Below are 22882 nucleotides of genomic sequence, written 5' to 3' on the forward strand. Positions count from 1 at the left end.
TTAATATACATAATAAAGTCCAAAAACTCCTAAGTAATCATGTTCTTGCCTGAGTATATCTTTTCTAAAGCATTTTCCTTTGGTCCCTTCTATAAAGATTTGTACTAAACTGAACTTTTCTGTTTTCTTCTCAAAACTTAATTTCCTACACCTCTCTTTGTATTTTTGCATGCTATTTCCTCTCACATAAAATTATTTTCCCACAACCATCACATAACTGTAACTCAATTAAACAAATCAGAAAAATGACAATGTTATGGCCTCATTGTTTGAATGGCTGTGCCCCTCAAAATTTTATGTGAAGCCCTAACTTACACTAGTACCTCACAACATGACCGCATTAGAAGATAAGGCATTTAAAGATGTAGTTAAAGTTATATGAGAATATTTAGGGTGGGTCTTAATCTAATATGATAGTATCCTCATTTGAAGAGATTTACATGTAAACAAGAACAAAGAGAAGATCATTTGAAGACACAGGGAGAGCACATCTACAAGCCAAAGAGAGACCTCAAAAGAAATCAATCCTGCTGATACCTTGATCTTGGACTTGTAGCTTCCAGAAGTACAAGAAACTAAGATATCATTGTTTAAGCTACCAGTCGGCAGCACCTTGTTACAACATGGTAGCCCTAACAAACTAATATAGGCACCTTGTACCCACATCTGCTCCGTTACGAAAGTCATCTCCCAGGAGACAGGACAATTCAGTTTCCATCACAGTTAGTTTGTTAGTCTGTGTTGTTTATTCCTTTGTCTGTATTTTTCTATTTTTGGTAACACTGTTGAAAGAAACTCTCAACTTCTTCCTTAGCTATTGTCTCATTGGCTCTCTTTACTTTTACTGCTTCTCCTAGAAACACCTGTCTCTGGACAGTCTGATGCTCTCTCGCTTAGTTCCTTCAGAGGATCAGTGGACTGCTTCACTGTGACCTCTTCAATTGCTTCATCCAGTCATCTTAATGAGAATAACAGCCTATCACTCCTCATATTACTTGCCACTGCTAGGCATTATACTACTTATGTATTTGTAAGCACCATGAAGATGTGCTATAGAACAGGTAATTTTTTGCCATCACTAAATCCCACCCTATTTCTTTGAGTAGCCACAGCATACTCATTTATATACCGAATAAATGAGTAACTTCCTAACTATTCCACCAGCTTCAGCACTTGCCCAAATCCAATCGACTCTTAGATACTCTGTACACACTGTAGCAATATTAGCCTTTGGGAAATGGCAATTTTTATCAATAATTACGCAGAGCTTTAAAATATTCTGATGGTCTGCACTGGGCTTAAAACACACCAGTAGTTACTGATCGAATCAATTTAGCAATTGCACAGGGTTACAACAAAGATGAGAGAGGAATGGGCAGTCTTTTCCCAGGGCCAGGAGTGCCCACCACCAAACTGGAAGGGCTTCTCCCAAGGCATCCGTCTGCTTTGCTCTAACTCCTCACTCATGAACTATATACCTCTACTGACTGATACTTGTCATGGCTGAAGACAAAAACAAACAAAACACATATACAGGCTGGCCCACCACAAGTTGATTCCTCTTTGCTGCCATTCTTTTCTTTATTTTTCTTCATAAAACTGGTCTCCTTTAGGTTTTTCCAATGTTCTTTTCTTACTTCAACTCAGTACATTTTCCTCCCTATGAAAGCTTTACCATCCAACTCTTCCTGGCAACGTCGGACTCTCCCTTCTGATATAGATCTATTTAACTGCATTTCACCCCAGAACATCATCAAGTGTAGCCTACTTACTACGAGCTCTTTCTTTAAAAAATTAAATCATATGGAAGCAGAACCTTAGGACATTGATGTATATTGCACTGAAATAGAAGTAGTCTTTCTATAACACACGAACGGTATCGCTGCTCTATTGTAAGTGCTTATAATTAGGACAAATTCTCAGTTTTCCCATTTGGTCATATGGAATCTGGTTTCCATTGAAATCTTCAGTGCCATGATTGTCTAGTGTCAAATCTAGATTCTATGTGAAATACAGCCACACTAATGATTTCCCTTTCCAATAAGTAATCAACTGGACTGAAAATATTATAAATGCACGTAATATTTAGCAAAATAAATAAAGGTAATACAAATGTATAAAAAACCTACATGCATAGTCTAGGGAATAAAGTTTCTCTTCAAGCATGCATGAAGCATTGAACAAATTTTATAGAGTATTAAGTTCCTAGACAAGTTAGCATAAATCAGAATCTTCTATTTTTTTTGGACATACTCCAATTAAAGTAGAGATTAATATAAAAAGAGATAACCCCCGAATACTCATATTCTTGAAACTTTAGAAGAAAATTAAAAATAACTTCTTGTAACTGATGGTTCAAACAAGATACAAACTTGGAGATTAAAAAATGAAAAAGCAATGAAGAGAAATGAAAGCAAATGATGCAGAGAAAATGATTCTACTCAGTAAAAGTAATTTATAACTTCAAGTGCAATGTCTTTTGGAGAAGAGAAATGTTTCCCAAGTTGTTATCTGAGCCAGTGCGACCCTGACTCCAAAACCTGTCATGAAGCGCCTAATGGTTGGTTGTGCTGTGTGGGTTAAAACTCAAGCTTGACCACAGCCAGCTGTATAACTTTTAGCAAGTTCATTTTTAATTTTCAATTCACAATCACTAATATAAAGCTTAGTTTATGAGAGATGCTACTTTACCCATTTCACTATTAACCAAATTCCAGACCCGGTTTGAGCTTCGCCAGCTTTCCCACTAAACTCTTTCCAGAGATCCCACTTTGCATTTGATTGTCAAGTCCCCTTTTTTTCCTCTAGTCTGTGAGAGTTCTATCACAGTCTCTCCTTGTCTCCTGTCAACTTGACTCTCCTGGGACAATACTGGTCTGTTAATTTGGAAAAAAGGCTTTCGGATTGGGTGCGTCTCATATTTTCTTATCAAGCATTTTTGCCAAGGATTTCACAGAACGGAACTGTTCTCAACGTATCAGATCAGGTAATAAGTGATGTCAGCATGCCTTATGACTGATGATGTTAACCTTGATCACTCAGTTAAGAAGGTGTTTCTGCCAGTTTCCTCCTTTGCTAAGTTAAGTATTTTACTTTATAATTAATATATGTTGGGAAACATACTTTAGGATTATGTAAATACTTATCTTGCTTCAAAAATGTACCCATCAATCTCAGAGACACTCAGTGGTCTTGCCTATAATAATCAACACTGTGGTTTTCTGATGGCAATTTCTCACATTATTTCTACATTTATTATTGGGAATTCTTCTACAAGGAAAGCCACCACTTCTTCCTATTTATTCATTTATTTTTGTTTATATTATATATTTATATCATAAGTCAGAGACATTTATGTATTATGATCTAATAATATGGTTACTTCTGCTTTGTGCAAATTCTTATAGGCTTAATTACTGGGTGATCTTTTCGGTGGCTCTGGTGCCCATTCAACATACCTTCATAATTTTGAGTCGTTGTTTGATTCCTGCCACCAGAACACATTATAGGTTAGCTTTACATTTTCTGTGCCCAACACCTGAAATCAACAATGTCTCCAACTAACTCCTTGTTTTACTGGAGAGAGGATCACCTTTTGGAATTATGAAGTTTTGAACAGTGAATATATTCAGAAATTTTAATAAAGAGAGTAACTCTTGTTTCATAATATGCAAATATATCAACAAGCTAAGAAGGATGGTAACTAGATGTATTAGAATTAAGACATCTAATTATATCTTTGATCTATAAATTGAAATAATACTGTTATTTTCTGTTACTATATTAATTGATCTTTGTTTTAGAAATAAAATAGCTGCATCTTTCAAAAGGAATTTAGAGTACTGTGGTTTACAATACTAGTACTTAAAACTGTTCAGTAAGAGCAAACCTGTACAGTAACACAACGAAATTACTTAAATAGGAACACTCTTATTAGAACTTGTAAATCCCCTACACAATTTGTTTCAATTGTTTTCACTCAAAAAGGCCCATAATTCCACTTCACAAGCATGAAACAAAACCCTAACACCCAAACACTGGTCAGTAATACAAGTATTTTTCTAAATCTTCTTGAAGATCTGTTGTTCTAAGTCTGAGCAATGAAGAGAAAATTGAAATTAGCATTTTTTTTGAGAAAGAAATTAGTTGCTCTATCAAAGATTAATGGGATCACAGAAAAGTACAAAGAAACCAATCTACATTGTTTCTAGTGGCCAGTATTTTGAAAACTTGATCATTTATAAGAAAATGTAGTTGATTAACATATGTTAAATCAGACCTGATTTCTGTCATTGCAAGCTAGATAATTCAGTACAACTTTTTAGCTTATAAACAATATTTGTGGATCATAGAACTAAATATGCAAAGTTTTAAAAATCAGTACAAACTCCAAATTAAAAAGAACTGAGAACAATAAAAAGAAAGAAATGAGAAGTGAAAGAAAATGAGAGCCAGAGACAGACAGAGTGAAAGAACAAAAGAAACACTTTATTGTTCAATTTTTACTGTCACTTAGATTTCAGTGTATTGTCTCTGAGAATTTATTCTCCCACTTTTTATTTTTAGCTTGGGCTTTATTTTTAAGATTGCTTATATTTTTAGGCACATGCTTAGATTCTGAAAATCTGTCTCCTTATTACTGTTCTGCTCTAGGATCCAAACTTATTTATCATTTCATTTTATTTCTTGGTTGGTACAGAGACTACTTTTATTCCAAAGTTTATTTAATTTTGCTTAAGGTAAGTTTTATCCATGCTAATTTTCAGTACCTCCCAAGATGAACCAGGGAAGTAATCGGACTGCATTGGTCTGTTTTTAATAAGCCTTAACTATACATCAGTTGTCTCTCACAATAAGTTACTGGAAGGGACACACGGTGATTGAGTTATATGTGTGTATACATGCACATACATATATCTATTTTTCCCTGAAACATTAATAGAAATGTTTTCAAGGTATCCATGCCATTCAGAGAAGCCATGATTGATCTATTCATCAAAATAGTTCTCCTGTTTTATAATTTGGTTCTCCTGTTTTATAATTTAAAAAGCTATATTATATAGGTATATGTTATATACAAATATATAATACACACATTCATGATTGCTTTATTTACACAGCAACTTTAGTAATTAATTTACTCAACAAATATTTATTCAGTGCCCAAGATAAATAATTCAATAACACATTCTCTGGAATTATGCTTATATGCCAATTTCAGGGACAAGATTTTTGTTCTATTTCAACGTTTTAAAAAAGGTACATTTTTATACTTTAAATGTATAAAAGAGCTACCTATTCATACTTTTTATTTATTTCCAAGACCAGTCTGTTGAACACAGCTACCCTAGTTTGTCAAGCAAACCAAACTTAATTAAGAGCCCGAAAGGGTGTCTCCCGAGCAGGGCGCACAGCAGGAGGGGGGCCAGGAAGCAGGCAGATTGTTACACACACTGACAAAGGCAAAGTGGTGCCTGTCACCCATCTCATTTTTTTTTATCTTACAGTTGATGAAGCTTTAATTATGTGGTATGCTTTCCATTTTCCCATCAGTTCCAATTTACAGTTAGATTAAATTTATTCCCAGGTGTCAGGTTGAATCATCTGCTTCTCTTTTCGTGTTTGGGGCAGACAAATATTTCTTCCTGCTGACTGCGTTCTTAGTTTGGTTTCAATGCAAGTACAAAGGCATAAATAGGAGGAGGAGAGAGGTAACTGCCAGTTCCGTAAAACAAGTGGAAAGTTGTGTTTAGAAGTAAAAATCTAAAAAAGTAATATCACGACAGCTTCTTAGGGACTGGTCAAAATATGTCTCTTGAAATAAGTGTACTTGGAGACTGCTACAAATTCACACAGTGGAATTTTCATTATTAAAGATCTCAAACAAATTTGACGTCTTGTTGGCTTTTTAGGAATAAAGACTACATATTCCAAATCACTTGTTCTATCCAAAATGTTATCAACGGGACCTTTGCAGAAGAAATTGATGGCTCAATGTAAGAGGATTTGGAGGAAAAACACCACAGGCACAGTAAGGGATGGGACAGGCCGAGTTCCGCAGGAACAGAAAAAGCGATGCTGGAAAAGAGCAGTGAGGGCAAGGGCAAAGTCAGGTTTGCAGCTTTGCTACAAATAGCTGCTGTTTGGTTTTATTGATAAAAAGCAATGAAGCAATGAGGTTCAAAGGGAGATAATTTGTCTTTTTTTCCTTTGTTCCTGCCCGTCTTCCTATTCACATTTGCTTTTCCAGAGTTGAGAAAACACACATACACACACACACATATGTGAATCAACACAATAATTTAACATTAGCTTAATTTTTTTAATTTGTTTTATATGTAATCTTATTGTGACATCTCTATGCTACATAATAATCTCAAACAATACTTGCTTTAAGAAAAATGACACAATTATGCACGTTTATAAACCATCCCATTGTACCATGTTTAAAAGATGTTTTTTAATGAGCTTAACAGGAAGAAATTAAAAACGAGATAGAGCTCCTTGGAGGAAACTGCAGAGTAGTTAAGGAAATTATGCGACGCTAAATGGGCATTTAGGAGACAGGAGAGGAGAGCGCTCAAAGTCACACCGGAGACTGACAAAGGATGCAGGCTTTGCAATGGGAAAACTCTCACCAGAGAGAAGACAGAAACCTCAATTAGGGAGCACTGGAGACGGGATCGCCAGCTTAGCTTTGGGCGTTTAATTTAAATTAGGGCAAAAGGAGCTGCCGTACCGTGTCTTCGTTTCCTGCTCATGCCACTGAGGAAAGTAACAGGCCATAGCGTTTAGAAGGGCTGCCATTGATCACCAGAGACCAGGGAATCCGTCCCGATATATTTCTGTGACATTGTCTCCAAGTCGATTGGCATCAATGGACACACACAATCGCAATGTGTGAAAATGTAAGTGTACAGACTTGGGGGAGGTTAGCACAACCTTAAATCAGTCACTCACAAACATTTGAGGTTGCATCAGGTGCTCAATCTCCTTGCAATGTGTCTCCAAGTAGGCATAGTAAAGATCGCTAAAGCAGTCTAATTAGTCTAAACATATTTGCACAGTTAGTTTTATATCTATATATCTATATCTACCCACATTTCCCCCCAGATTTGTTTCAGAGGAAGCCATAACAAGAACTTTAAATCCCTTTACACAAAATGCCAAGCAATCTAGTCTAGGGGAGCTTTCCACCGGAATAGCTGGAGAGTCTCAAGTGGATCGGGGTATAATTTCCATGCAAAAGTAGGTTTACAGTTGTATGCGAAATAGTTTATCTTTGTATTGTGAATCATTGCATTCTATTTCACATGAGCAGCTGTAAACCTACTTTGCCCCACCCTGTATAGTTCATTACACTCATGAGATTGTATATTTCCCCAGGTACGTCATCCTAAACACTTAGCCTGATATCATACATGTCTGTTTTTACTTGCATGTCATGTGTATCTCTCATTTCATGATCCAGTACATAGTTACACTCCACTATCTTTCTGCATGCATCTCATTTCAAATATTCAATCAAAGTAAAATCCCTGTCTCCTCACACAAGTTTCTCTGGTAGGTAGCCAGAAAGTACCTTTGGTTCTGCTCTCTTCCTCCAACCACCTGTCGACCTACTTACAAAGTCTTGTGTGTCACCCACTTAAATTATCTCTCAAAATCCCTCCTCTCTTCAGCATTAGTTCAGACTCCTGTCAACTCTGGATCCAAGCAGTTTGCTAGATCAGAATAATTAGTTGCTGCCAGAATAATTAGTTAAAATGAACAAACATACCTGTGCTCTTTTTTTAAAAAAATGGTTTCTTCAAACTGAACTAACAAGCAAAACAGAGACAGACTCATAGAGAGCAGATGACAGCTAGTGGAGGGGGCAGTTGCAGGGTGGAGGGAATGAGCAAAAAGGAAAAAGACTCGTGAACACAGACAACAGCATGGTGATTGCTGGGGGAAGGGGAATAAGCAAACTAAATGGTAATGGGAAAAAACAATAAAGACTAAATAAGAAAAAAAAAACATAGGAATGAACTGTGTGAAGAGCTCTACCATCATCCCAGGAAAATAAAATTTGAACTTCTTTGTATCTTTCCATAAATCAAAGGATATCTAATGTACTTGATCATCTTGCTTTCTAACTTTTGTTTTGAAAAAAAAATTTTCTTTCATGTTGGGAAGCTAAAGAAAATGCCTTTTAGTAGCTAGAGTCACTTTGATGTTATAACAGTTCCCAGAGAACATTTTTAAGTGAAATACAGAAATCCATTAATGTTTCACATGAGATTCAAATTCTGGGGCATTTGGGCTGAGGGGGGAAATCCAAGTAATAAAATATTTCTGTAAAGATAAAAATGGTCCCTTAGACAATATGTAGCATTTTAGTTTTATATCAAACCCATCCCCTGATGTCAGCAGTGCCTACGATTCCACTCTCATCACTCAGAGCCCGCGCTCAAACCTGGGCTCCCGCCGTACCAAATCATTCGCACTTCCCTGACTGCCGCCTCTGGGCCTCCTGTGTCCCTAACAAAAACATCTCTTTCAATGTCCTGTGTTGTCCTGCCCAGAAAACTCTCGAATAATTTCTATTTCCATCCTGATCTTCCTACGTCTGAAAAGTTATCATTTCATGATTTGGGTTTTAAATGACAATTACAGCATACATGTTGTTGCATCATTCTCCAACTATATGTGTGTACATTGGTTTATATACACATACCCACATATATGTGTCTTTGTACTTATATTTTTCATAATATATACACACCCTATATATATTTTTAAACTGACTTTTTAAAATTGTATTTCTTTATCTTAAGAGAGGAAGAAAAGGAGAGAAGGAGAGAAAGATCAATGTATAGTTGCCTCTCGTGAGTCCCCTGCTGGGAACTGGCCTGCAACCCAGGCACGTGCCCTGACTGGGAATTGTACCGCGATTGTGTGGTTCACAGGCCTGCGCTCAATCCACTGAGCTACACCAGCCAGGGTTATACACACCCTATATTTACATACAAAAACAAGGAAAAGAGTGAGACAATGTATGTGAAACTAAAAACAACAATGTAACAAATTAAATATGTATGTCTAAGTGAGAAAGAAATAGATTGTGACTACAATGACCTTTCAAAATGCAAATAATTTATGGATGTATCCTGTGTCTTATTTCTCACCTTAACATTAGTAGTTTAGTATTATTTCTTAGCATGTCTCCTGGCATGTAGTAGGGCTTCAGTCAGTTTTTAATAAATCAAGGAATGCTTTGATAATAGTATTTCTTTGTAATTCTTACAAAGTACAGGCATTGAAACCATGACCAAAAATCCAAATATTTGAGGGTATTTTGATGGTAACAGTAAAAATCATAGCCATACCTAACCAATATAAATTGTAGCACAGCTTTGAATATAAGTATTTTTTTTTCTGGATAAAAGGAAAAAAGTGACATTTTTAATATCATTCCCCTCTTTCTCATGCTAAAGTATCTTCCTTGGGAAATACCTGACTATTGCTCGAGGTGAAATGTGCTTGATAGTTTTGAAATATGCAGATCAGCCTGGGGCCTACATTACCTTGGAATCCCCAGAAGAGGAGAGGTTGACTCTATTTACAGAGTGAAAATCAGCACTTATTAAATCAAATCTCTCCCATACCAGGCAGGGATCAAGGCAGTCTCACAGCTCACTGAATGTGCGTGTCTTAAATCCCTATGTATATCACACAGACATTTCCTGATATACATTTCCTCGTGCAAACTTGCTTATGTTTTGGCCCAAACTTGTTTGCATAGCTGATCCGGGCAAAGGAGCCAGTTGTGTTTGGTCCTAAGGTACCATGAAAAAACATCAACCAGCCAAGTTTTGATTCTCCTGTGTTTGCACCAAAATGCATGGACATTGTAAGAATTCAATGTCCATGCTAAAATTGTCTGTATAAGATATATATACAAGTAGTGAATCATGAAATAAAGCAAATATGGGATATACTGGGGAAGAGAGAGTCTTTGATGTACCAATTTCTTTCTGGGTGTAATGGTTAGAAGTACAGATTTTTTAGCCAAAGAACCTGCCTCCCCGACCTCGCATTTATCTCCTGACTGTAGACTTCAGTTTATTTGTTTCAGTTCTTCAATTTTAACCAACAAAAAAGCACTACTTTATACATACGTTGTGAAACTTAAATGAGTTAATATCTGTATTGTATTTTATTGTGTTTAATATATACTCTAACACTTTATTTTATTTAAGTTTGGCAAATTAGAAAATCCATATTTATGTACTTTAATGCCCTAAATAAAGTCAGTTGAGGTAATTCAGATAGGAAAAGATTGATATGAAATAACTTTTAGGCTCAGAGTGACTCCAGAATTGCTTACTCTCACTTGTGAATTAGTTGTAGTTATATATAATCTTTAGAGATAATTTGGTATAAACTATAAGGACATGTTATCAAAATACTCAGGAAAATTGAATCTAAGTACATGTTTTTGCACACCCAAAATGTACCATCGCCTATTATTTAACTTAATAAAAACTTGCTAAAAGTAATGCTGTACTAATTTTTACAACTAACAATCAAAGGTTGAAGAACTGAGTTTTGTTTCTACTACCAATAATTGAAAAAATAGCCCTCACTGGTGTGGCTCAGTGGATTGAGCACTGGCCTGAGAATCAAAGTGTCGCCAGTTCGATTCCCAGTCAGGATACATGCCTGGGTTGTGGACCAGGTTCCCAGTAGGGTGTGCGCAACAGGCAACCATACATTGATGTTTATCTCCCTCTCTCCCTCTTTTCCTCTCTCTCTGAAAAGACATAAATAAAATCATTTTTTAAAGAAGAATAAATATATAGTAGACAACAATAAATTCACTCTTTTGAGTGCTCTTTGGGCAGATCTGGAAATTTACACAGTAAATATATAAAATTCTCATAAATTTGATATTACCTGTATTTAACATATCCTGAAACATGTCATGAGACAGTCAAAGAAAAATAAATGCAAATTGATTATCACTCAAGCACATGATATCGTCTCCATTTATATAATATCCCCCCTGTAAAGTCTCAGTTCAGCTGACAGTATGTGCTTATTATTGGTCCCTGACATTCCTTGTCCACCTAAGCTGTGTGCAAATATGTCTATGATGATGCTAACACACCAGAGACACGGAAACATGAGAATTCAGTTCTTCTGGAGCCCATAACAACTATCAGAAAGAATTAGAAAGTTGATATACACATTTTGTCTTTTTTCTCTGTGATATGATGTGCTGGAAAGCAGCTAAATGTGAATGAATAGCTGTGGTCCCTTTGAACTGGGTTGTAGATTGTAGAATTGTCCCGTCTGTGGGTTGGAACTTTTTGCTTGTGAGGCAGCTGCTTACTCTTCTTTATTCTTCTGGAGTCGTAGTAACATATTGCCCCATGTAAGAACCAGAGCCACGTGCTAGGCACCAGCTGGCCGGCTGGGAGCTTGACCACCTGTCATCTAGACTCAACTGCTTTCAGAAGCTCTGTTTGTCTAGACCTGGACTTTCTTTCTAACATGTATCTGTGTGTGTGTGCGTGCATGTGTTTTAATAAATGGATTTGACAGTCTTATCCCATAGCATTCTCCGCTCTATTAATGCAAAGATATTTGTACTAATCTGGCTTCTACAGATCAGATAACCTTAATTACTTACCAGTATCTGAAAGAAAATCAGTATCTTACCATTTTCCCAGAGAGGTTTGATAAAATAAAATAATAATAATAAAAAGGCCATTTTGGCACAAATCTTGTTATCCAATTGGTTTTACCATACCCTACAATAATCAGGTTCCAATAATTTAACATTTTATAGACTTTTCCAAGATAACAGGAGCCTGTTTTGTTTATCTGATTTTAGGGAAAGAAGGAAAGAAATGACAAAGAGTGAATGAAACTAAAATATTCCTGCAGGCTACTGGTGGCTAGATTTACAATAAGGAACTATAAAAAGTTTTTCTATCTTAGAACAATGAAATATATCAAAATTTAAGGACCATTGAATGTTTCACTGGTTGGAGAGCAGGAAAATTTACTCTGGGTTCTTCATACATAGAAGCATTCATTTCTTCACACATGGTAAGTACATTCATTTGTTTGGCCACTGGGATAATAAATCTCTCCAGACTTAAGCTATTTTTATTTAATCTTTGGTTGGCCATAAAAGAATAACAGCAAAGTATTGGGACAAGGAAAAAGGTAAGTTTAGAAAATCAGACACATTTCTTCAAAAGGAAGAGGAGGGGAGGAAATCCACCTCTGGAGAACTTATTATATGTTACCATTACTGCCGGATATATTTTATATATGCAAACATGTTTCTTCATTTTGACACTGCAAGGTAAGTATTGTGTATTTAGCAAATGAGGTCTAGAGGAGTTAAATTGCCCAGTTTTTGCAATTTTCAGGCTTCCTTAAAGAAGTCTTCCTTATTCATTTTTCTTAAAGTAACATCCCTTTCAATTCTCTAGTCATTTTCCTGCTTTATGTTCTTCACAGCACTTAATACACAGCCAAAGATCATATTTACATTCCTATGGTTATCATTTTTTTGTCTACACCTTCAGCAGGTAGCTCAGGTCCCTTGCTGACCACTGCAGCCCAATTCCTGCTTCAAACCTGGGATGTAGGAGGCTCTCAAAAGTTATCTAGGGACCCATGCTGATCCCCAATTTCTTCTAATACAATATATTCTTTTTCTATTGTATTTTCTTGATGTATTTTCTAAAGTAAATACGTGATGTAAGTGGGTATTTCAGCTACTTAACACAGAGAAATTCTTTGTTCAATCCTCTTTCTGCCTTTCTTTTATTCCTCAACTTGTTATCCTCCAGCTTCTTCCAAAACGTTTTCCGCTAAAACTAACTGGGATAGACCACCCATGATTTTCCACATTATGTCAATTCCAATAGTTACTCTCCATTGATCATTTTATTGCCAGTTTTGTCCTTTCCATCCCATTATTCCTTTTTATTAGAATTACCCAAGTATAAAATGTATATATAAAAATAGAAAATACAGAAAAACAAAAATTAAAATCACCTGCTATTTCATCACCAAAGATAATCCTCACAATCACTTTGAAGCATGTTTTTTGCCTATGCAGAAGATGCCCATTCATAAATGGTGACTTTGCTAATTTCTAACTCCTTGACCTCTCTTTTCCTATTTTTTGGCTTATAGTAGTTTTAAGTACTAGTTTTAAAAAGGATTTAGGTCAAGTGCTAGGTTCTCCAAAAATAGCTCCCACTGTAAAGGATGAAGTCAGTACCCTACCCCCATATTTGGTCCAGGGCCACTCCTTGACCCCCCCATTGCACCATGCACACATCAGTGATCACCCTTATCATTTCACTGAAATATTAGGCCAGACAATAAGCCACCCATAATCAAGAATCAACACTCATTAATCTTCATTTGCATAATTGGAAATAAAGTGTTTTCTCCTGGAAGGAAACAAATAGATTTTCCCCTTCACTTACTGTTTTTAAAATTAAATTAAAGCACTTGAAATAACTTGAGATTCTGAAAGAATTTTAGCAGAGATATCTTTTTTAAAGAGTGAAAACTTTATACCTAGAGGAAAAGAACAGAATGTGCTTTTGGAACCCAGTTTTCAGGTGCGCCCCACACTTTGGATCTGTCACCTTTGTTTTAGAAGATTACTAAGGAGCACATGTTGTATCGAGGCTCACCTCTAAAACCACAAGATCACTGTGAGAACTTAGATCAGGCACACAGTTCTGTGTTTGTTGGTACTGATGACATTTTACTGTTGCCAACATTTCCCGTGAGTGACGTGCCCTGTGGTCTAATCTCCCACCAACCTCCTTGTTGTTTGGTAGGATGTAGCATCACTTTGTTTTGGGGTCTTGACTTATATCATTCCCTTTCCAACCTCAGGGTTTCTCACATGCTGTTTTCTCTGCTTGCAGGATTCTTCAGTCCCTCTGTATGGCTGGGTCTATTTTATCTTAGAAGAAATTCTACCTCTTCAATGAGTCATTTCCTTATTTTACCCCTAAACATCAGAATCACACACAGGACTCCTCCTTATCCAGGACTGAGCCAATCCCCTGTATCTATACAATGCTCTGTTTATGCACGATTTACCTCCCCTGCTTTAATGAAAGGTCATAGGGACATTAATTTTTGGTAAAATTAATATACCTAGCTTCTAAAGTAGTGTTTGGTGTAATAGAATCCTCAATACATAGTTTTAAGTAAATGAGTTCATTTTCACTGGAAGAGTTCATTATTTCACTGGAAGAGTTCATTATTTCACTGGAAGAGTTCCTTATACATTGTATCAAAGTTCCTCACTCTCAGCACAATTGACATTTTCTTCATTACGAGAAGTCTAAGGATGTTTAGCAGCATCCCTGGCTCACATCCATTAGATGCCAGGAGTGTCCACCAACCTGGACAAGCAAAAAATGCCTCCAGTCATTTTCTCTGGGAGCAAAACTTGGCCTAAGAATAATTGTTAGAGATTCACACAATAAAATAAGCTAAACAGTGAAGGAGGACATCTGAGTTTTCCTGTGCCACTTTCCCTTCCGAATGACTGAGATTTTTATCCTCTACAGATGTGGCATATTGAGGAATGTTGAATTTGGGTCAACCCACATGCATGGAAGTTCAAGTTCTAACTCCACTTTTATAATATTGCACAGTGGTGATGATGACGATAGGACAGCAATTGCACAAATCACCATCCCTGAGCACATCCATCATACACTAAGGGAAATCACTTAGTGTTTCATTAAATTATTTAGCTTTATCACTCCATGGAATACTCATTGCTATTCAGTTTTACTTGATTGACCAAGGTGGCAAGTGCTAAGTGAACAAGTCAACAGTGGGACTCAGGCAGGGTAACTCTACAGTCTGCTCCAAAGCTGTCTGACTTGACAGCCTCTGTTCAGGCCACCAGCTCTCACAGACCTATTGACTAAACATGGTAAGTCTGAACTGGGACTTGACATAACTAGAAAATACCTGATGTAAGTGGGTATTTCAAAGAGTGATGGGAGAAAAGAATGTAGAATATCTGAATGAGTTTTACATTGATGATGTATTTAACAGGTAACATTGGGTTAATAAAATACAATAATTAAATAAATGTCTCTTCTTTAATTTTTTAATGCATGACGGATAGAAATTTTAAAACTACATATGTGGCACATGCTTTTGGTTTGTAGCATATTTCTATGAAGCAGCACTGATTTGTTTTTGCTATCATTTCCTCTCCGAACCTCTTTTACTTCTTCCATATTATCGAGTATAATAAAAATAACAATGTGAGATTTCCATGATGTTCCATGTGAAAGGCTCCATAAACTGTAGGACCCTCTCCAAACCTTGGCTAGTTAATGCAATGATGTTAAAAGTTAAAAACTAGTGTTCCAGATGTTAGATGACGAATTACCAAGTGACATTCTAGTCGCTGCGATTGAGTGTTCCCAAGAGTAAGATATGGTTGCAAGTATCGTAGAAGAAAAGGTAATTGAGAAAATGCAAATGAATAAATTAGTTTTTATCTATAATTAAAAAGTAACGAGACAAGATATAGTACGCTCTGAAATTTCTCTAAGTGGGTTTGTTCGTACATATGGGGGGACTGACGACAACCCACACGTGCCATCACTTGCAATGTGGCCCTTCGTCACTCGTTTGTAGACTGGAGGCCACAAAACTCACCTGAATCACCTGCTCTAATTGCATTAAGCAGGTAGTTAAATAAAGTGGTGCAGGGCTCAATAAAAATGCTATGTAGAAAATATAAATTTCCCAGACAAGGTAAAACTAAAGGAGTTCATCATCACCAAGCCATTATTATATGAAATGCTGAAGGAAATTATAGAAGAAAAAAAAGATCCAAATGATGAATATCAAAATGGCGATAAAGTCACACCTATCAATCACTGAATCCAAGTAATGAACTAAGAAAACAAGCAGAACAGTAACTGAATTATAGCTATGAAGATCATTTGGAGGGTTATCACTTGGGAACAGGAAGGGGGGAAATGGGAAGAATGTTGCAGTGACTAAGAAGCACAAATTGTAGGTACAAAATATACAGAGGGATGTTAAGAACAGCGTAAGTAATGGAGTAGCCAAAGAACTAATATGCATGACTCATGAACATGAATTAAGGGGGCAACTGCTGGAGGGAATGAGGGTCCTGAGTAGGGGAAGGAAAAAGGGGAAAAATGGGGACAACTATAATAGCATAATCAATAAATATATTTTAAAAAGAAAATATAAATTATGCTTTATTATTATCATTGTCATTATTATTACTATCTCAGGTCTTGAATAATGTTCCTACCAGATATCCAATGGAAAAAGAATAATTATCAAATGAATTAATAGAGGTATTATAACAGATAAAAATAACAAAATATATATTTTAAATATATCATAAAGTATATGATATATAAAATGGGAAATTTAAGTTCAGTGTAACTGGACACATCTTTAGAACTGTTCTGAAACAACTATAAAGGATAACAATTGGTTTCCTTTTCCCTGCCAGTAGTAAATGTAACCTGGAGCTGAAACCTTGTTATTTGAAAGGAGCATGAGCAAACACCTTTCCCCCAGTATTTTGGGCTAGGCACCAACACTGGCAGACCTGACAGTCATGAATCTAAATTATCCAAATAATCATTGCAACGCATAAGCATAAGATTAGTCTGCTCAACAAAATTCTACTTGGATTTTGCAATATTTCCACACACCTAACTATAAACAATTCAGTTCAAATAATGTACTAGGAATAATAACTTTGCAGTTAGAAAAACAATAGCACGAAAAGAGGTAAAATGCTTTATAAAGAGTCCAGGTAAGACAGTGAATTCTTAGACCATAATTTTCTCTGCAATGATCTTTCGTGTAAAATGTAAAGACAATAAGTGTCATTTAATACTTTGTCACAAATTTAATACTTTGCCCACCTAAAATTAGAGCATTGATTCAGAAGCCGATGCACAGGAAATGCTAAAAATTAAGTAAGTGGATCACACTAGAGTCTACATTTTTAGTCCACATTCCTAATACCGTGAAATTTCGACTTGAGCATAGGATCTTTCAGAATACCAGGAAATTGGCTGGTATTACCAGGAGATTAGCAGACTAATCACTTAGCATTTGGGAGTGGCCACTGAGACCTAATAGAATCCTCTCTAGTTGCACATCTACCAAAATTGTGAGGAAAGAAAATAAGGACATGTGTTATAAGGTCAGAAGTTAATGGTTTTTAACCTATTTATGATCTATTTTGATAATTTTAAGGTTAACCCTATAACATAAAATATATATACAAATAAATAAGTACATGAAATGTTTTATTTATGATACCCCTAATACAAATATATTAAATGCAAATATGATTAGTTTGTAAAGTTCTCACTAGGTAGCCCTTTCTATTATGTCAAATTATATTGTTTATTGAAAAAAAATGCCCTCAAGTTAGAATCTTTGTTATTAAATTGTAAGAAATGAACAATTTAATAACAATTTAATTGTTATTAAATTGTAAGTGGAAATGAACGCATTTGTTGTCAAATTATGACTTATTTTCCAATAAAACATTATTTTATTTTGCTAACTAAAATAAATAGTTTTAGATTACAACTGTAGATGAAAAGTATGCATATGAAGAGTTTTTGTAATTTCCTTGTCTCTTAACAAAATTTCTGAAATATCTAGTTTTTAATCTTTAAATAATAAATTCATCAGTATATATGCCTATCTTTTCATTTTTGTAGCGCACTTTCAACGCGTTTTCAATGAAATAATCGACAGCTATTTTTGTTTTTTCTGTTATTTTTTCACTCTGAACTCTTGCCCTGCAGAAAGACCTTGAAAGGCAGCTTACTCTGGGGGAAGCGCGGCGGGTTGTCATTGACGTCGGTCAGCGTGATGTTCACGGTGGTGGTCCCCGACAGCCCTCCCATCTGGCCACCCATGTCCTTGGCTTGAATCACCACTTGGTACTGCTCCCTGTTTTCTCTGTTCATGTTTGGTAAAGCAGTCCGGATGATACCTTGAAGAAAATATAAAAACATCTGTTACCATTATTAAAATATTAATTATTTATTGATTAAGCTCACAAATTGTATGTCTAAACTAGTGAGTTTTGAAAAATACATGTTTTTTTATGAAATTTCATTGCCTAGAAATTGTAAAAGTGATTCAACGCATACCATTTACAACTTGTGTTGTTTTTCTATTTTCTAAAAAATACTCTATGTGCTGCATAGTGACCTAAAGCCAATGTGAAAACATAACAACAGCTATATTTTCACTAACTCAATCATTCAGCATTGAGACTGTAAATCTCTTAAGCGTGGCATCATCACTCTGCTGGGGCTATTGATGTTAATGTTTTGTGCTAATTTTCCCACTGTTTTTTCTACTCATGAGGATCATAAAGACTACTGAATTAACAAACCAGTTCATGACTCCTGACCTGTTTCAGGCTCCACAGAGAAATATGGCTGCCCTTGGAGAATGCTGTAAATGACTCTGGCACTGTTCCCGTAGGAAGGGTCATCGGCATCGGTGGCTGTGACTTGCACCACAGAAGTACCTGAAGTATCCAAATTCAGCTTAGTTCTGCACAGTACCAGAAGGAGGAGCAAAAGCACTGGTTTTCATGGAAGACTTGAATGATTTTTGGTGTTAATAATGACCTCTTAAAGAAATATTTATTGATAATGTAGATGAAAAATCATATGTAAAGTTGTTATAGGTAAACTCTGAATTCAACTACATATTTACTTAGCCAACTAGTGTACATTTATGCATGCGATAGATAACACTTGAATTACTAGATTATAAAAAATGCAGTCACTTTACAAACGCTCAGATTCGATACTTAAATTCATTTTCACATAATAGATTTGTTTCACATAAAGGGCATATCTACCTAATCGCAAAGGAGTAAGTATGCTCCTCTTTTCCTCTCTTCACTAATTAACTACAAAAATAATTAACATCTGCTCCAGAATACGATTTTATGAATAGATTAAAGTTTAAATTTAGAAACAATCCAAGATGATCCCATGTTCCATGAACTATTAAAAGCTATTTAATAAAGTTCAAGATATTTTAAAGGGCTTTATAATAAGGCAACTGGCAAAAGTCCTCGGGATTTAATGAAGTAAATATTAAATAATAATCTCAGAACAATGCTTTTGAGAAATGCAGAGATAAAAATCTGCTATCACAACTGTTACAAGACAAAAATTGCACTTGTTTTACTGGTTAATACAATTTCTCCCACATTTGAGAAATGAATCTACTTTACTAAATCCAAATATATCTCTAAAACTTATTATTTTCTGATGTTTTTTATAATCATCTATTTCATACAAATAATGCAGCCTAATGTAAAATAAGTGGATAATCTCATCAATTCCATCATGCATTTTGTCAAGGTAATACAGACAAACTCTAGGCAAATGACTGGAGTATATATGCAAATACTCTATGTTATATCTATGTTCTGAATGCACTTACAGTACATTTAGTGCCGAAATATTACACAGCTATTATCCAAATCCATGTTTCAAAAATATATTTTCATAGTTTTCTATTGAGCTAAATGGTATTTTCTTGGATTTTTGAGGAAAGTGTCTACTTCATTTGTATTGTAAGATTTACAAATACATAGGAACTGGAAAATGCACTCATTTTTCTTACATCCTAAATGAGAAAATTATGTATATATTCCTAGTAGGGAATCAGAGGTGATTTCAATAATTTGATCGTAATATTTAAACAATGTTTGATGTCTCAATACTTTTTGAATTCCATAATAACTGTTGTAAATAAACTTACCTACAACGGACATTTCAGGAACACTAGCTGTATAAATTTCCTCTGGGAATGTTGGCTCATTGTCATTGATATCATGGATTTTTATCACAAACTCAGACTCTGGTTCCACTGGCCTCAAAGTTCTTCTGTTAATAGCTTGTGCACGTAGAGTATAAAAGGCCTTTTCTTCCCTATCAATTCTTCGTGTGGCATGAATGTCACCTGTTTTTTCATCAATAATAAAAAGAGTACCAGCTCCATCTCCAGATAAAATATATTTCAGTGATCCATCTCCTTTATCTTGGTCTGAATGAAGCTGAGGGAATAAAAAAGAGTCTATCCATGATAATGTCTAAAGGTACATAATGCTGAAAGAATTCACAAAGGCCTCTCATGTCCCATCACTGAATAATGGGGTCAGTTATCTTAGTTTTTGAAATGAGAGCTGAATAAGTATGATCACCCTCATCTATATACTATATACTACAGGTCTAGCCTTTCACATATTAGCATGGTTTTTATTCTAATTGGTAATAAAAATAAATCAAACACTGTTCCCTGCTTTGCTTTGCTAAGTAAATGACTTTTCATAAGCAAAAAAGTCCTTTCAAAGACATAAGTTATCGGTCTTAATGTGCTGGTTTAAATGTTGCTTCTCTCTTTCTTTCAGAGTGGAAAATCTTTTTGTTCTCATATTATACAAAAAAAATTCATCTCCTAAAATGTATTAGTTACTGTATTTCCACTAGGAGTAGTAGAGATAACTTAAGAACAGTACAAGAGGCAAAGTTGTATGGGACACAGTTTGTGTGTTAGCGACACCATGCATCATTTGGGGTTCATATAAAAGTGACTCACCAACAGCTCTTTGTGCAGCTCGGAGAAAGATTACAAGTAGATGTCCACATAACAATTTTCTATATATTTTAAAATTATAAACTGAGCTAATAAACTATAAAATAAAATGTTGTATCTAGCCTCCTGCCTTGTCAAATCTATGTTCTTAACAACCTCAAACCAGAATTCTGTGCAAGAGTAAGGCAATGCAGGACAAGTCTTTTATCCTAGCCCCTGGCTCATGTTCACAACACCTACCTTCCAGAATCAAGTCATTATGTCAGAGACCTTTGCTCACATCCATGTAAACATCTCAACTCAGTGCACACCTTATTTTAATGCCACTGCTAGCCCAAGAGCCCATGGGTCCTGGGCAAATTCCCTCTATGTTGTTCTTTTCACAGATGCCCATTAGGCCAACCCTCAAGATTAGGAATGCACGTAACAGTTGGCTAGTCTGGCTTTCAGGTGTCAGACCTGGAAAAGAGACTCTCTTTGGATGCAGAAACAAACTCGGGGATGTTTTTTGATAGGGGATAATGGGTTCCAAGAATCTCATCTGCAGCCCTTCCATTGCCTACCATAGAAGTCTTACCCTGAAGGGACCAGCTCAGTCACGGGAGGAACACATCACAGCTTTGTGAAACACAATAACTATAACTTTCTGTTTAATTATACCATCCAACCACAAATACTTTTTATGCTAGGGTTATAGTTTGATTATTTGCAATAATTATACATTAAACGTTTTTTATTTTGTTTTTTATTCAGATAAGAAATATAAAAATGATGTGTAAACTTCTAAATTTTTGTACAGAATTTACAACAACAGACATAATCATGAATAGGTTTTGTTAATATTCATATAAAATGTNCATCACAGCTTTGTGAAACACAATAACTATAACTTTCTGTTTAATTATACCATCCAACCACAAATACTTTTTATGCTAGGGTTATAGTTTGATTATTTGCAATAATTATACATTAAACGTTTTTTATTTTGTTTTTTATTCAGATAAGAAATATAAAAATGATGTGTAAACTTCTAAATTTTTGTACAGAATTTACAATAACAGACATAATCATGAATAAGTTTTGTTAATATTCATATAAAATGTACTAATAAATCAGAATAGGCACACTAATCTGTAGCTTATAAAATTAAACATTGGAGAATGTATTTTTCAATTGTACAAAAAATTGTAGAGGTTGTAGAGACATACTATTTAAATAGGTTTGATTTTTGTTCTTTAGATGACTTACAACAACAAACATTTTCATCTAATTACATGTACAAAATATTACATTGATTTTTTTCAATTTAAATAGAATTTTGTTTCTTTATTTGAAGGTTTCCTTTATGGGAGCTTATGTCAATGAATGTAGCTGTGAAAATATTTTTATACAAACACCAAACATTTTTGAAAATTAAATACATACTTTAAACCATATATATGTCTAATATATTACTGGTACTGTTGGTTCTTCAAAAGCAGTCTACTTTTTTGTTAATGGTTTATAGTAATTAGCTTTGGTCATCAAATTTGAATCAGACTCCATTTTTATGATTTCTGGACAAACAGCTCTTTATTACAGACATTATGGATAAAGAAAACCCCAAATGGATTCATACTCCGAAGGAAAAGAAGTCAGGCGGCAATTTTCAGCATTTTTTGCCATTCATAAACAACAAAGCAAGGTGGAGAACTTCCAGAAACAGCTGCTTTTAACTAAAAACCTCTCAGAAATAACTTATCACTGTGTTGTACAAGGAAAGGTTCTCCAAAGTCAAAAAACTGATGCTTTTTAGTAACTGAAATTGCAGGTCGTTGCCAGTAAACTTTCCAATTATATGAATATGGGACATAGTGCCAATTTTTCAAAAGGCAGGCATAAGTGTTGCATATTTTTTACTCTGTGTGGGAATCAAAATAGTTCAGGAATGATTATTGATATTATTGGGTTGGCCCAAAAGTTTATTCGTTTTTTTCCCCCTGAGATGGCTCTGATAGCTCTGAGTTGTCTTTAACTCTCAATGTGCATCCAAAAAAAAATCAAAATTGGTGATTTTTTGTGTAGTCATTTTAATATTGAAGATGAAATAAAATAAGCAACATTTTGAGCATATCATGCTTTATTATTTCAAGAAAAGTAAGAATGAGCTCTGTCTGGTGTGGCTCAGTGGATT

At 35.1% G+C, this 22882-nt stretch overlaps 1 protein-coding gene across 2 annotated transcripts in view; it reads right to left on the reverse strand.

Moving 5' to 3' along the window:
• LOC118998709 (cadherin-10) overlaps window positions 1-22882 on the reverse strand; it is an 80735-nt gene that overhangs the window by 25166 nt on the left and 32687 nt on the right. For both annotated transcript variants that reach the window (XM_037063048.1, XM_037063047.1), the window contains exons 2-4: window positions 19876-20170; window positions 18503-18622; window positions 17909-18076 (exon numbers count right to left, since the gene is read on the reverse strand). In XM_037063048.1, the coding sequence (XP_036918943.1) occupies window positions 17909-18076; window positions 18503-18622; window positions 19876-20170 (583 nt within the window). The remainder of the gene's footprint in view (window positions 1-17908; window positions 18077-18502; window positions 18623-19875; window positions 20171-22882) is intronic.

The sequence above is a fragment of the Sturnira hondurensis genome, unplaced genomic scaffold, assembly GCF_014824575.4.
Source record: "Sturnira hondurensis isolate 20B ecotype Veracruz unplaced genomic scaffold, ASM1482457v3 Scaffold0014384, whole genome shotgun sequence".
Taxonomy (NCBI): Eukaryota; Metazoa; Chordata; class Mammalia; order Chiroptera; family Phyllostomidae; genus Sturnira; species Sturnira hondurensis.